Below are 15349 nucleotides of genomic sequence, written 5' to 3' on the forward strand. Positions count from 1 at the left end.
GGCAGAGAGGAGAAGCTGAGAAATCAGTGAGTGGCACCAGGTGGGCGAGGGGGCTGGTGGAAAACCTCGGGATGCTCCGGCCAAGGGACCATTTCACACCCCTACCCAGAGCCTTCCACGTCTCTTATGCCTTGAACAACCCCTCCCTGCTCCACCAAACGCCCTTCTCTCTAAATTTTGCTCGTTTTATAACCACAAAATTCAGCCAGAGGTGCCCAGCCCCCCTGGAAGCCCAGTGCCCCCGTGCCGGCAAGGTGGCCGGCAGCACCCAAAGGCACGGCGCACCAAGAGATAAGCGAGCAAGCATCCAGGCAGCCTTGCTCACAATGCAATACACGATACAGATCTAATAACAACCCCGAAATAACCTGCTGCTCGCTGGGGTAACCTCTCCCGGGCACCGCCAGCCTTATCAGCGAGCCCTGTTAATAATTGGGGTGATCACGCTCATGAAACTGCTCGCGCGGCGCTGGAGCCAGCACGAGGAGAAAGCCACCAGCACCCGAGTGACGAGGGGTAATTTCCAGTGGAGAATCTTACACGGCTGCAGAGACCTTGCCAGCTAACGAGCGCTGTTAATCACCGTGCCCACGCTTTTGTTAGTAGCTTCACACAGAACCAGAGGTTTTCTTGCGACCGAAGCGCCGCAGACGACCTCCACGCCGCGTCCCCGTCGCCTTGCTCCCACTCAGATTTCCCATCTCCGAAAGAAACAGAAGCACGCAGAGCAGACATCCTACCTCACCATCCCTGGCCAAGGCTCCCGGCCCCGCGGAGAGATTTCCTCGGTCCCCAGAAACCGCAGGAGAGCTCGAAAAGGCCAAAAGGGTCGCGGGGTACGGGAGGTGGGGACGGCTTGGTTAGGACGTCCCAGCCTCCAGCATCCCCCGCGGGGCTGGCCGAGGTGGCGGAGCGAAGAAGTGACAGCGAGTTATTTACCCAAAAAAAAAAAAAAAAAAAAAAAAGCTTGTTCTGGACGGGAGAGGGGGAGGAGAGAAGAAAAGGAAGTCATCTCCTCCTCTTATCGGCACCAGCCCGGCAGCTGTGAGCTGGGTTTTGGTGGGGACTGGGAGGGCGAGCGCCACGCGCATGGGGTGTGTCGGCTGGGGGGCAGCCCAAACGGCGGGGAAAGAGAGCAAAAAGGGAGGGTAACGGGCAAAGTGGCATCCCTTGGAGGTCCTGTATGTGGACAACACCCCCTCCACCCCATTACATCTTCCTCCTGCAGGAGATTTCTGCCCTGGCACCGAGTGGCTCTGCACGACTCAGAAACGGGGGCTGATCCTGCCAGGGATGGGGCTGCCACACACCCTCGAGAGGAACAAGGGTCTCAGGACGTTCAGATGTCCCCAGGCATCTGTTGATTTGGGGGATTTCGAATTTAAGCTTAAGAAGCCGTCCCTGACCCGGTTCCTCTGCCATCCAAGGTGGGATTCGCAAGGTGGGATTGACCCCGAGGTACTCAGCCTGGAGACCTCGTAGAAGGGATTTCTGCAGGACGAGGACCACGACAGCCCTACAAACTGCACGGCAGGACAAAACCCTTCCCCTGCCCACATCCTCAGCATCCTTCCATTACCAGCTTCCTAGGGCAGGAGAAACAAGACCTCAGCTATCCTGCGGGCAGGCAACCAACTAAACACACATCCATGGAGGCATTAAACATCCAGGAGCACGGCCGCCTCTGCCTGAGCCTTGAGCCCATTATCCTACAGCCACTCAGCACAATTAGGGCTGCTTTGTGGCTAGCCCTTAATGTGCCAGCAGAGCAGCTGGGGCACGGAGGAGATGGGGATGACAACAGCCCCAACCGCAGCGCTCCAGCCCAGCCCTGGGGGGGGTGGCAGAGGAGGAAATGCCAGGCAGGGCTGGGATCACCCCCAGCCGGGTGGGATTGCACCCAAAGCACCCAGCTGGGCCCAGCAGGAGGTGGAGAGCACAACCTCCCAGCCCAGGGCATTGGAGATGTGGCACTGGATCAGGACCTGCGCCCCCAGGCCAGCCGGTGCTTTATAACGCACGGCACTTCCCTCCTTCCACAACACCACCCCCAGTGATGGGCAGGAATCAGAGATGCTGGAGATAAAAGCTGTGAAAAGGGGGGAAAAAAAATAGGTTTTGTTGTATTAGCCTTCTGTGGAAGTCCTTTTCCACAGTAGGTCTTGCCCAAACGTGGTTGGATAAACCACCAGCGGGGTTCTTTTCCCTGTCCTCACCCAACCTCGCACCCGAGTCCACCCCCTTCAAATCCCAGACCCGCTGCACCCCAGGGATCAGACGGGACGCCAAAAATCTACCCGACCCCTCCAAAACTGCACCTCCCTCCCGAACTGCCCTCCTTGAAGCACACCAGTTCCTCCCCGCTTTGAACAGCGAAACGACAGCACCCAAAGTTTCCGCTGCTGCAGCAGCAGCGCTGAAGCACCCAGTTCTGACGCCAGCCCCCACAAGAACAGGACCGAAACCCCACTCCGAGCCGTGGGTGACGGCAGGAGGTGAGGTGGGGTGGGGTGGGGTGAGCCTGGTGGTGGCATCGCTGCTGCTGCACGGCTCCTCTCACACGGGTGAAAAAAACCCTGCTAAAGACGCACCAGGGCGCAAGGAGCTGCCATCCGTGTGGCCAGCGGGCAGGGAACGGGCTTGCAACGCCCACCCAGCTCCAAAATCCTGCCCTTTCGCCAGGCTCATCCGAAGCCCTGCTTCCCAGGAGGGGTTTGGAACCAGCACAGAGCTCGGCAAGGCGCTGGGTGCCACCAGTGCCTGCACGGCGCTGGGGACACCTCCCTGCCCAGTGGCAGACCCTGGCCAAAACCTCAGCCGGGGCTGTTTTAAGTTCCTTTGCTCCATCTGGTGGCTGCAAAGCTTTTGAAAGCTTTGCTCCCTCGCGGGACCCGCTCCTCGTGGTCTAAAAGGGGTGGGTGAAGAGAGGCTCGGGATGAGCCACGCTGCGCCGGGTGAGCCCTCTCCTCCGAGGGGCTGGTGGCCTCTGGATTGCCCCACGCTGGATCAATGGGGTCATTGTAAACCTGGATGCAATTGGGGTTCCTCACACAAAGCCCAAGCATGGCCATCCTCAAAGCACATGAATTCTGGGGCCGAGCAAAGCTGCAGTGGCAGGGCTGGAGATTGGGCACAGCGCAGAGCCCCGTGGCACCAGCCAGAGCCACCTCCTCTGGTGGACGATGAAATTAGGATGTTTTCCTAAGCTTAAACCCTCAGACCTGGGCTATGGGAAGACAAACGTCCTCCATTCCACCAGGAGCACAAGATTTACTGTCAGGATGCTGCCAGGAACACCCTGAGCCATTCCCCCAGGAGCAGAAGAAACCCAAAACCAGCCCCAAGGCAACGCAGATGGCCGAGGAGCTCGGGGTGGGTTCATTTCCCCAGACCCCTTCCCCACTCAGCTGGCTCCTCGCTCCCCAACCAGGACAAAACGAGGAGATAAAGGCAATAAAGAAGAGAAAAAGAAACAGGGAAGAGCAGAACCCGGGGGCACAGGGTGACCTACGGCACCGTGGCTGCCCCAGGTGGCACCGGGAGGGTCCCGCGGTGCCGTCCCCACCGCCCTGCCAGAGCCCAGGGCATCACGTGCGGGCCTGCTGAGCCCAGAAATCCTCAGCTTGCAGGATTATATAACCCGGCGAGCTAATTAAAACCGAGGGGGGCTATTTTGGAGCTACGGGCAGGGTGACAAGACAAAAATATAGCCCGTAACAGGCCCACGTCCCCTTTGAAGAGTCGCCAAGGCTATTTTTTACCTAGATACATCACGAAGAATCGGAGGGAGAAAAAAAAATTAAAAAAAATAAAAATACCAGGGCTATATTTAGAATTTAATCAGTGGCAGGGCTTGTTACACTTCTTAGAGAGGAGACCGATGGAAATATTTCAGGAGGGTGGGAGGAAGGAGGTGGTGTGGGGGGGGAGAGAAATAAAGACAAAAATAAAATTTGTAATAATAATAATAAAAAAAATCCAAGGCCAAAGATAGCCCCGGCATCTCCCTTACATGGAAGAGATGCTGCTGGAATGGCGTGAAGGGGGATTTTCGGTTGTTGTGAAACCAAATCTTGTGCTGTCAGGCATCCCACCCTCCTGACACCCCTGCGGGCAGGCGGCATGTCCCGAGGGAAGGGCTGTTCCGTGCCCGTGCCAAGCACCCACAGCTCCCTCAGGCTGCCCCAGCTGTCCCCGCTTCCCTTTGTCACATGCGCCCGGTGTGACAGCTCTGGTGGGGACACAAAAAAAAAAAAAAAGAGCTGGAGGTGGCCACAGGGCAGTGGTTGCAGGGCCACGGGTCCCTTGGAGATGGCAGCTGGCGGAGGTGGCACTGCCCAGCGCCTTGTGCCACCATGCGCACTCCTCCCGATGTTTCCCCAGCTAGAACCCATTCCCTTTGTAAAATAAATACTTTTTTAAAATATTTAGAAGCTCGTTGGAGCAGAGGGGAGCTGCACATTCCCATCTTCTTGCCCATATCCATGAAAACGCGCTGGGTTAAAGCATCCGGGGCACGGCAGTTCCCTTGAAAGCCAACTGGAACCTCAGCCCGAACCAAAAAGGGAACTTCCAAGCACATTGTTTTGGAGAGAGGAAGGAAAAAAGAAAAAAAAGAAAAAAGAAAAAGCCACGTTTGCTTTGGCACCACAGATGCAAACTGCAGCTCGCGGCCGGGCACCAAAGGGGACCCCGTAGGCAGCGGGGCCAGGACCAGGAGGGGCTCTGGGGGCTATGGCAAGGTTGAAATTTAAGTGAAAAACCACTGCTGGAGCAGCCTGGGGAGGCGGGTGGGCTGCTAAACGGAGTCACAGCGCTGTGCTAGCTGCGTGATGACCGGACACTGGGAATGTAAGCAATTTCCAGACCTTACACCCCAAGGTCACAGGCAGGATCTGGGCGAGCCTGATAGGAACGAGGAACGGATTGGGTTGCACGAAGGGCCCTCACGCAGCAGCAGCACCGATATCTTCTCCAACAGATGACACGAAGAGGGGCACAGAGGTGCCTGGAGCGCAGGGGGAAGCCACAACCATGCCTGCTGAGCTCCCGAGGGGCTGGGCAGCTGCACAAACCCCTCGCCGTGCGGGAGAGGGAGCGCACGGATGGAGGTGCACACCGATGGGGACACCTCTCCTGGGTGCCTGGCCTGGTGCCTTTTCTCCCAGGCCACCAAACAGCTCACAGAGCAGCCTGCTTCTTCCTCGGGGAGATAAAAGCCAGCAAGGCAGAGCCAGCAGGGGCTGGGCACCAGAAAGCCTCCAGCAGACGCTTGCAGAGAGGCCGGCTCCTCACCTGATAACACAATCAGGGCAGGCGCAGCGAGCCCCTGCCCCTTCGAGCAAGCTCAGCTCACCCTTTCTCCCCCCCGCCATCCCTGCAATGAGGGAGATAAATGTAATTTCTGCTCGCCCTGAGGCTGCCCCAGCCCCAAGCTGTTGCACGGGGAGCTGCTGTGATTCGCCCCGGGCACGCGCGCTCCTGCTGTGGCCACGGATGGCCCAGGGGCCTGGCACACGAGGGCATTTCGAAGGCGATGTCGCAGGAGGTGAGGCTCATCCACAGCTTACCCAAACACCAGGAAAATCCCCAGGAAATCCCCTGGGACCCAGAACCCAACACTCACGACCCCCCCAGCCCACCTAGGGGATCCCACAACTGGACCCCAGCGGTGCCCTTTGCACGTGGGGGCTGCATTGGACACCTGCGACAGCTCCTGCTGCAGGAAAGCAGCAGCTCCAAAAGGCCAGGAGGAGACCCCACAGCACACATCTCCTCCAAACATCCCCTTCGGACACCACGAGCAGGCAGAGGTCTTTGCAGAGCACTCCTGCTACAAGCAGGAGCGTGAGCCGCTTGCACAAAATTAAAAAAAAAAAAAAAAAAAATTGCATGTACAGGAAACGCACAGTTCCCGATTTCCAGCTCGGTTTAATGCGAAGAATTTCCTTCTTCCCTTCAGACTCACGCAGGAAGCCTGCAAACACAGCAGCCCCGTAATCTGATTAAGCCCCGTCCTACGCACGTTTCCTGGAACGGCGCAGGGCTGCGGGAGCCACTTTCCATCCCTCCCCGGCGCGCATCCCGCGGGGCAGCAAGTGCAGCCCTGCCCGAGCCCCCGCCTTCGGTCACGGCAGCGAGAAAACAACAGAAAAAAGCAATTCCTACTGCAGGGAAAATCAACGGAAAGGATTAAAGTGATGCCTAAAGGACGGCAGCCTTCAGGGTGCTTCTCTCCATATGTATCCTAGCATGTGGGGGGTTTTTGGGGGGCCAGATGGTGTGGGGTTGTTTGGGTTTTGGCTCCGTTAGGCGCCTAGGGTGGGGAGGGAACCCGAATTTGGGAAATCGGATTTCTGGGGGAAATCAGCATTTGGGAAATTGGATTTTAGCAAGCCTTTTTGGGAGTCAAAGGGCATCTACAGTGCACAGGAGGAGGGCGAGCCCCACAAAGGCACCCCTCGGCTGCGGCTCTGCACCCATGGGACCCTCCTAAAGAGGGGCTGGGCTGGTGGGTTGCTCACGGGGAGGCAAAGGTGATCGGCACCAGGGATGGAGGAGCCCTTTGGCCAGCCCTGGTGCTTTTTTGGTGGCTTTTCAGTGGGTTTTGGCACCAAGGAGCATCTCCAGCTGGTGCCGGCAGCGCCAGCGGCACCGAGCGGTTCCCTTTCCGCAGACCCACACTGCACACCTGGGATCCCTCACGGCTCTGCAGGGCTCTGATTCATTCGATTCCCAAGAAGAACCATCTCCCAGGAAGCCGAATAAAGCAAACCCTGCTGGAAGAAGCGGCCAGCAGCTCCGGCACCACCCAGCCACAAAGGAAACTCGCCCTGCGCGCGGCGCTGCGAGGCCGGCTTCCCCTCCCGTGCGCCTTGCCTTCGACTGCCGCTGCAGACGGCGAGGAATTCTGCTTGGCAGCTCTCAAAAGAGATACAGCTGCATCCCAGAAACGTGTTCCAGGGTCGAGAGCGCTTCATTTGTCTTGGGACCATAACAAGAGCAGCTCGCTGCCTTGGGGGAAACCATAGGATGCTGGAAAAATCACCGAGGGCCAGATCCAAAGCCCTCTCCCTGGCAAGGTTAGCTTTCCTGCTCCGAGCTGGGCCATTAACCGTTCTCATTCCCTCCCTGGAGAAGGGCAGAAGTGGTGTATTTATGCATTTCGTGACCCGCAGTAATGCACTTGCCCTACCTGGAAATAAACCGCGGACTGGGAGCTCGTAGCTGAATTGCAACTTCTGCTGGCCCAGCATCTCCCACCCCTCGCCTTCCCGTCCTGGCAGGCTTCGTACACATTTTGTGCAATTTCCCTTGCACAAAAGCCCCTGGGCTCAGCTGAGGCATCTCAGGGCTGCAGGGGGATGCTGCTGGCACAGCCCGGTGGGATACAGATGGATGGCTCACAAGGAAGACAACGAGGGGGCACATCCGAGGTCGCCCATAGAGTCACCTGCTTTGATTCTCCCTCCCAGGGATCCCCAAACACCTGATCCCGGCCACCGTGGGGCCACCGTGGCCCCAAACCCTGCCCCTGGTTTCGGGGCAGAGCTGAGCGCGTTGGGTGCCTCGGATGCTCAGAAACGTGGCCACCACGGGCACGGGGACCGCACAGCACCACCCTGGAGGATGCGCACAGGATGGCATCGTGGCCAACCCTGAGCTGCCAGCCCTGCTTTGTTAATAGCAACGAGCAACCCGAGATGTCAGAGTGAGCCACAGCGTCCCGGGGAACCTGGCTGGGAAGAAAAAGCCTGCCCCAAAGGCCAGGGGCTTCTGACCTCCAAACCCCGCTGCACCCCGTGCCAGCAAAGCCAGGAAGGGGACAGAAAGGGGTTGTCGTCTGCTCAGGCTTTGAGAACCAACACAGCCGGGCCCTGGCAGCAGCTCGGAGCGGGGTTTGCGACAGCTCTGTGGTTTAGGCTGACGGCAAGCAGCTCGTTCTCCCCGCAGCAGGGCTCGGTTCTCCCTCGTGTCACCCACGTGCCCCGATGTTTCATCACCGCCTCCCTGGCCAGGCCCAGCACGGGGAGAGCGAGCAGCAGCTCCCAGCCCTTGGCACGGCTGCCAGGGCAGCTTCCCAGATGGGCTGAGCACCCAGAAATGGGTTTGTTTCGCCCTCCGCGCGGCCTCCTCGAAAAGATTTGGCACGCGTGGGCACCATCCTGGGGGTAAAGCCGTTCCTTCAGCCAGGGAGGCGCCGCACCTCCACCTGGTCCCCCCCTTGGATGCGCTCCCGTGCAGGGAGGGGAGGTGGGAAGCAGCACCCAGCGCTCAGCACCAGCCTCCCTGGTGCCATCAGCCCCTCTCCAAAACCTGGCCACACACCCCACGGCATCCACCCCACGGGCACGGCCACGGGGATGTTTAGGGCAGGTGCTGAGCCCGGTGGGTGCAGCTGGGCTCGACCAGGAGGCAGGCAGAAGGGGGAGATGCCATCCCGACCAAGTGGGCACCCTGCATTTTAGGCCAGCCCCCGGCACAAAGCCTCTCCGCACCAAACCCTATAACTGGACAGGGTTTTTTTGGGGCTCCTGTAAGCAGCCCGCTGGCCTGGAGGGTGGAGCGAGCAGGGTAGAGGCACCGCAGGCAAATATTGACTTGCCTGTGGGCACGGAGAGCGCTACCAAAAGGAAATCCAGGGGCCCCGAGCCCCAGCTTTATGTTCCATCACCCATCAGCGTGCGTTTTACATAGGGGAAAAACTGATGAGCCCGGCCTCCTCCTAAACTTCTGGGTGCTTTGAGCCACAGATGCTCGCAGAAGACCTGTTGTGCAGGGGACACAGCGAGTGCTGCATGGCAGAGAGACCCCAAAACCCCACAAACCCTCAGTGGTGGCACTGCAGGAGTGCCCGTGAGCAGGATCTGGAGGTGCTGTGTGCTCCAGAGGGCCCGTGCCCCATCCTGTACCAGCACCAAAGGAGCCCTCTGCCCTGTGACCCATCCCATTTCTCAGCCTGAAGCACCCACCCGTCAGCTCCCAAACCCCAAACCTGCTCTGGGGACACCACCAGGCATCTGCCTTCCCCTCCTGGAGCCACCCCAGGGAAGGGACGATGTCCCCAAGTCCCCCAGGCTCCGGCTGCCACCATAAGAAAGGGGCTGAAGCCACAAAACAGAAGCTGGGGGAGGCACCAGCACCTCGCCAGAGGCACCAAAGCACCTCACCCTGCTCCCTCACCCCACAAAGCTGCTCCAAGCAAGTTGGGGTCCCCTGGGGACCCCCCGCTCCGTGTTTTTTTGGGGGCACAGGGGCAGGTAGAGCATCACCAGGTGCTTGGGGGCAGGCTCAGGGAGCTCTTCCGCAAAGCAGGCGCGGGGCTGGGGGAAGCAGAAAGGGGGGAGAAATAGGATTTGGGGGGGGGAGAACAAGGATTTGGGGGGGCCTGGGACCCAGCTTCACCTCCTCCCCCCCCAAATTTCCTTTGCTCGCCTCCCCAAACGCGTGGGCACGCACCCGTGGGGAGCCGCGCGCGGAGGGGACCCAGGCGTGGGGAGCCGGAGAGGCACCGGGGAGTGCCGGGGGGGGGTCGTGGAGGTGGCCCCCAGCCCCTTACCTGCGGGAGGTCATGGCTCGGCACGGCTCGGCACGGCTCGGCACGGCTCAGCCCCGCTCCGCACCGCGCTGCTGCCGCCGCCGCACCCCGGCGGGGCGGCCGGGCTCCGGGGAAACCCCTCCCAGTGACGTAGGGGAATCCCCGCCCTCTGCCCCGCCCCTAACATAGTGGGGGGGACACGGAGAGACACCCCCGAAGGCAATTTGGGTACCCCCGGGGTAAATTTGGGCACCCCCGGGGTAAATTTGGGTACCCCCGGGGTAAATTTGGGTACCCCCGGGGTGCCCCGTCGGGGGGCGCAGCCTCCTCTCATGCAGCCTCCAGTCCACTCCTGGCCTCCGGTTCCTCCTCGCAGCCCGGTTTTGGCTCTGAAACCCCCTGAAAAAAATTAATACAAAGCCAAAAGGAAAAGAAAAAGCACCAAAAAATGGCACCGGGCACCATCCGACGACCCCTGGTGTCACCCCATCGCCCCCCAGCTCGGGGGCTGCCTTGGTGTCCTGGGGGTCCCAGGAGGGGTCCCAAAGGTGTGGGGGGGTGGAAGTGGTGACCCCAAGCTGCTGCTGGGGCAGGGGTGCTGGGTTTGTGGGAGGGTTTGTGCAAACAGAGCTCATTTTGCTGTAGGAAACGTAAATTCGTGAGTTTTTAACCGACTCGCATCAAACGGACGGAAAAGGCAGAAATTGCCCCAAACGCGTGCCCTGAATCTGGCACCTTTTGCGAATGCCGGGTGAGAAAACAAAACCAGCTGTCCCAGAGGGAGAAAAAAACCAGGACGCAGCCAGCTACCTCCCCCCTGGCCCGGCCTGGCCGTAGCGTCAAAAATAGCAATTTCTGACTATAATAAGACTCAGCGAATTCCGCGGCTATTCGGGGAATACCCGGGGAGCTGGCAGCGGGCTGCATCCCTGCCCCGTGTGCCTCCAGATGGCTCCCGGGGCAGCGAGGAGCACAGGGGGCAAATCCAGACCCCGATACCAAGGAGCCCTGTCCTCCCCTTCCCCATTTCTCCCCCCTCTGTCTGACCGGGGGCTCCTTTCGCAGCACTGAGAGCTCATTGTGAGATCCACACTGCGGCTCTGTCTGCGTGACCCCTCTGCTCCATCCCCAGCTCTGTCTCGGTCACTGTCTGGCTGGGAGAAGTTTTGGGGCCAGCCGGCTCTGCGTCCCCCCAAAAAAAAGGTTCTTCTGCCCCATTTCTTGCTGCCAGGTGGTCGCCAGAGGCACCTGCTCCTTGGGAGGCACGATGCTTGTCTTGAATTTACAGAGCGTGCACCTGGGCTGGGGGAGTGCCTTCAGTGCTTGCAGTGAGGACAGCTTCTAAAGATCCCATTTAAGCTGTGGCGAGCACCCAGAGCTGCCCAAAATCTTTTGGAATTCCCTCCTGAAGTTTTGTGTGCTCGTCTGCAGGGCCGGCTGGGCACCTGCGCATCGCAGGGACCTCCAGCACAGGCTGGAAGAGCCTGTTCAGGGTTCAAGCTGTCCACCTACAAACACTGCAGCCCTGATTTTTTCTCCAAATTATCCCGTTTCCTAATCTGGAGACGTGGAGGTGCATCGCCACGATATTTTTTTTTGTGCTGCTTCAGCAGGTGGGCAGCACGCGGTGCGAGTTGGGGAGCTGCCATCCCAGGCTGTGTTGCAGCAGAGCAGGGAAAGGCATCCCTGGGGATGGATGGGACCATCCAAACCCAACTGCCCTCTCATCCCTCAAGCCCCCTTGCCCCCAAGGAGAGCAGAGCCAGGCTGCCAGGCCTGCCACGCACACGCCGTGCTCCCGAGGGTGCTGAGCAGGCTGCACGGGGCTGCCAGCAAGCCTGGCCGCACCATTCCCCTGAGTCACGCCTGCTGCCTGCCCAAGCGTGCCCCCAGCGCGGCTCTTCCCCTTCTTTCCTTCCTCTTTCCCCTCACAAAGGGTTTTTCCAGCGTGTTGTTAAAAAAAAAAAAAAAAAAAAAGAAGCCACACATCCAGCTGTCAGAGCTCGGCTTTTCATTCCGGCCGAGACAACGCCAGCTTTTTCTCCTCCCGCTCCGCAGCGAGCTGGCGGCGAGCCTGGGAAAGAGGCACTGACTTTGCAAGCCCGTGCCTGCTGGAGCATAATAAGGTCATTGTCGAGAAGACGCGGCACCAGGAGGCTGATCTGGAGCGCAACACGGCCCCGGTGGAGAGTTGTGCAAGCCCCGTGGCCGCGCCAACACTGGCCCCATTGTTTGCCGCCGGGAGCCGACAAGCCGGTTCCTGCGGAGCCGCTGCAGACGGCGATCAAATGTGCGTCGTCGCCGGGTATCAGGACGCGCTGTGCCAAATTAGCTGCTTCCCAAATGGCAGGACACCCAGACACCCACATCCCATCACCACGAGGTCCTGATGGGGCGAAGCTCCTCGAAGCTCCTGGCCCCGCAGCGTGGTAAAGCGCCAGGGGCAGAGCGAGCGCTGGAGAGGCCCCGCCGAGACCCGTTGGGAACAGGAACCTGGGTGCTGGGATGTCTGAAACCACATCCTGCTTGCATATACACGTGCTGGCGGCTGCCTTTCCAGGGCTCCTCAGCTTGCTGAGGGCAAAAACCCCGGGGGAGAGGGCTGGTGGGGAGAGGGGGGCTGCGGGAGCAGCGCTCGGGGCGTGCGGGCACGGTGCCGTGCCAAACCCCTGCTGAAATTGCAGCCCAGGAGGGAATAAAAGCATGCGTGGCAAGGAAGGAGAAGCTAGGGCGTATTCGGACAGGTGGACACGGAGTAAAATCAGGTGGTGAGAGGAGGATAAGGCCCCAAAATCTCTGGCTACGAGCACTGGGTGGCATCCACAAAGACAGGATGGTGGCAATGCAGCAGGCACCTGCACGGATAGGGAGCAAGCAGGGCGCACGGGAAGGAATAAAAAAGCACCAGGCCCCTTAAAAACATCTTTAATAGTTCTCAAACTTTATTTCATGGTGATTGACGAAAGACACAAGTTAGTAATGGTTATATCATGCTGCTCCTCTACTGTGCATTGCCCTTCAGAATTCATACAGCAGTTCACAACGGTCATTAATTTACCCTATAAATGAAGCCACGTGGACATCGAAATTAAAAAAAAAAAAAAAAGGAAAAAAAAAAAAACAAACTTCAATGTCTGTTTTGTTTTTATGTACATACATGATATAAATGCTATTAAAAATAAAGCCCAAGTTAAGTGCATGGCCCCTAGGGAGCACTGCTGAATCCGATCTTGGTTCAAGATGCTCGACCACGAGGACGCGGCGTCCTGTTTTAAGGCATTTCCAAGCCCCAGCAATAGCAGACAGAGTTTGTGTTGGCTTTTTTTCTTTTTTTTTTTTGATGTTTGTTTCGATTTTTTTTTTCTTTTTTTTTTCTTTTTTCTTTTTTTTCCTGCAGTGACCCTGGCTTCATTTCAGTGGCATTGTGGAAAATTAGCAGCTTCCTCCGTGCGTGCCCAACTCCCTCTGCACCTCCAGCTCCAGCCGGCACGGTCGCATCTCCCGGCTCAATCCCCATGCTCCAAACACCACACGAGGGTCTCGCAAATCCTCCCACCCCATCCAACACCCCTGGACAGCTTCTGGCTTTCTGCACATCCCGATCAAAATGTTCCCTCCTAGCCTGGCCTGCCTATATAGATGCCACACAGCCTACACACAGCAGCCACTTAAAATGTGGGATTGCCACGCACACACTCAGGTACACACACAAATTCGGGTGTCCTCTTCTCACCAGGGGCACGATATCCCCTCTAACATATCCCCTCTCTAACATTTTGCCACCATTTTAGAGAAATAACAGGTTAAAGCAGATTTCTCCCAGGTTTCGCTGGGCTGGGGGCAGGTGGTGCCATGGTTTTGTTTCCTTGGGTGGCAGGAAAATTTCCAGAGGAATCGATTGAGGAAATTGAGGATTTTGATTGATAACTGAGGAGATAAAGGGGAAAAAAAAATGGGAAGAAGGAGGGAAGAGGAGAAATTCTGGCAAGGACCACCAGCAGCCCTGCCTTGTTAAGCATCATCCTGCCCCCTGAAAAGGGAACCGCAGAATGGGGCTGGTTGAGGTGCTGGGCACAGCTTTTGTGTCCTGCAGGTGAGTGGTTCTGACTTCTGAAAAGGAGCCCATGCAGCCTTTAAATTAAAAAAATAAAAAATGGAAAGAAAAAGCAGGCTGAGTGGTGCGCTGCCGTGCTGTTCCCCTTCATTAGGTCCGCGTTCAGAGCTCGCCCTGCGAAAAGCGATTCGACTTCTCACGGCTCGAAGGTCAGTGCTCGGAAACAACACTTGGAGAGGGAAGGGAAGCCAGGAGGTGAGCTGGGAATGGGTGGGAAAATGGCAAAATGATGGCAAAATGAATGGCAAAAAATGGCAAAATGATCCCCAGGACATCCAGCACCACGCGATTGCCGGGCAGGGTCCTAATTCTGTGCGCTCCACGAAGTAGGATGGGCACAAAGCAACGCCACCACGGTGTCCCCATCCCTGGCAAGGGGACACAGATGCGAGGCAGCAGCAGGAATTTCTTCCCATGGAGAAGGAACCTGAGAGCGGGGGGCCTTTTTTTTTTTTTTCCATATCCACCATCCCTTTGCTTTCCTCCTACTTGGAGGAGACCTGGTGTTGGCACCCACGTGCGTGCAGGCTCACAGGCACTCGCAACATCCATCCACCCAAGCACACACACTGGCCGTGCAGCTGGCATCGTGGCATCACTTTTAGGACTTTTTTGGGGGAAGACAAGAGCTTAAAACCTCCCAAACTCTCCCGCCCAGCCGCTCGCTGTGCCCGTTTCCATTGGAGCTGCTGCTGCTGCTGGGCTGGTGGCATCCAGAGGGGCTTCGGTTGCGGCGTGGAAGCCCCCGCATAGCACCAGGTGTTGCAAAAGCTTCAGGTCAAGATGCAAAAAGGACGTGGGCCAGGAAAGGACAGGTCCGAGAGATTTTTTTTTAGTGGAAAGGGGCCTGATCCCATCCCCTCGCAGCCTGTTTGTGGTGCAGGGAGAGCGCTCCCGGCTCTTGGAGAGGTGCTGCAAGCGCTCAGCGGCGCACAGGAGGGCAGCGTTTGGTACGGGGCAGCTCTGGGAAGAGCAGCCAGGGCGAGCAGGAGGTGAGGACGTGGCTGGGTAAAGGCAAAGCGTGGAAATGAGGTTTCACAGCTGCTTCTGCACGTGTCCAAGAAGAAGAGGAGGAGGAGGAGAGCCAACAGAGAAACCCAAATTTCTCCCGCAGCCCCTTCTCAGTCCAGCACACAGTCATAAGACAACCAAAGAGCAATGCTTTCCTGCCTGCTCAGAGCAGACCTTGGTCTCTCTTCCAGTGCATGGCATCCCTGATTCGAACAGAGCATAAAGGAGAAAAGCACTTGAGATCCTTACACACATAAATTAGAGTGAGAGGAAGGGGGAAGGAGGGAGATGGGGCGAATACGGGGCCGGGAGAAGGCTCGCCAGAGCCAGACCCCGGAGCAGTGGGGCCATCCCCACCTGATGGCCACATCCCAGCTCAGCCAGCACGCAAAAAGGGGCTTTGGGGCCAGGCATGAGATAGGCAAGTGGCCAAGCCACTAAGGGCTTGCCAGCACCAGCATCCTTTTCCCCCCGTGGCGTGAACAACGACCCAAGAACGCAAGTAAGGAGGGGAAAAAAAATAAAATAAAAAAAGAAGCTTCAAGTATGGATGAGATTTACAATGCGGGTGCAACGGGGAAGTTCTTCTGTCACTTCTTGGAGACTTGGTTCAAGGTTTGTTCTTTGTTGCTGCTGCTTGCTTAGAGTCTGACCGACCTGGATAGACTGCAACCGAACAAATAACC

At 58.0% G+C, this 15349-nt stretch overlaps 2 protein-coding genes across 10 annotated transcripts in view; both read right to left on the reverse strand.

The window, feature by feature from the left end:
- LOC311422197 (tyrosine-protein phosphatase non-receptor type 11-like) overlaps positions 1 to 9660 on the reverse strand; it is a 37722-nt gene extending 28062 nt beyond the window's left edge. For 2 of the 4 annotated variants that reach the window (XM_084494997.1, XM_084494996.1), the window contains exon 1: positions 9560 to 9660. In XM_084494997.1, coding sequence (XP_084351123.1) covers positions 9560 to 9573 — 14 coding nt within the window. In that variant the 5' untranslated portion in view covers positions 9574 to 9660. Of the gene's footprint in view, positions 1 to 740; positions 922 to 9559 lie in introns of those variants that run through there. The other 2 variants (XM_084494999.1, XM_084494998.1) reach the window with 2 other exon arrangements.
- Positions 9661 to 12462: 2802 nt separating this feature from the next.
- AGRN (agrin) overlaps positions 12463 to 15349 on the reverse strand; it is a 75063-nt gene continuing 72176 nt past the window's right edge. For 5 of the 6 annotated variants that reach the window (XM_084494994.1, XM_084494993.1, XM_084494992.1 and 2 more), the window contains one exon: positions 12463 to 15329. The gene's annotated coding sequence lies outside the window, so the exon portion shown is untranslated. The remainder of the gene's footprint in view (positions 15330 to 15349) is intronic. The other variant, XM_084494991.1, reaches the window with a different exon arrangement.

This window comes from Aythya ferina (genome assembly GCF_964211825.1).
Source record: "Aythya ferina genome assembly, chromosome: 21".
Lineage (NCBI taxonomy): Eukaryota > Metazoa > Chordata > Aves > Anseriformes > Anatidae > Aythya > Aythya ferina.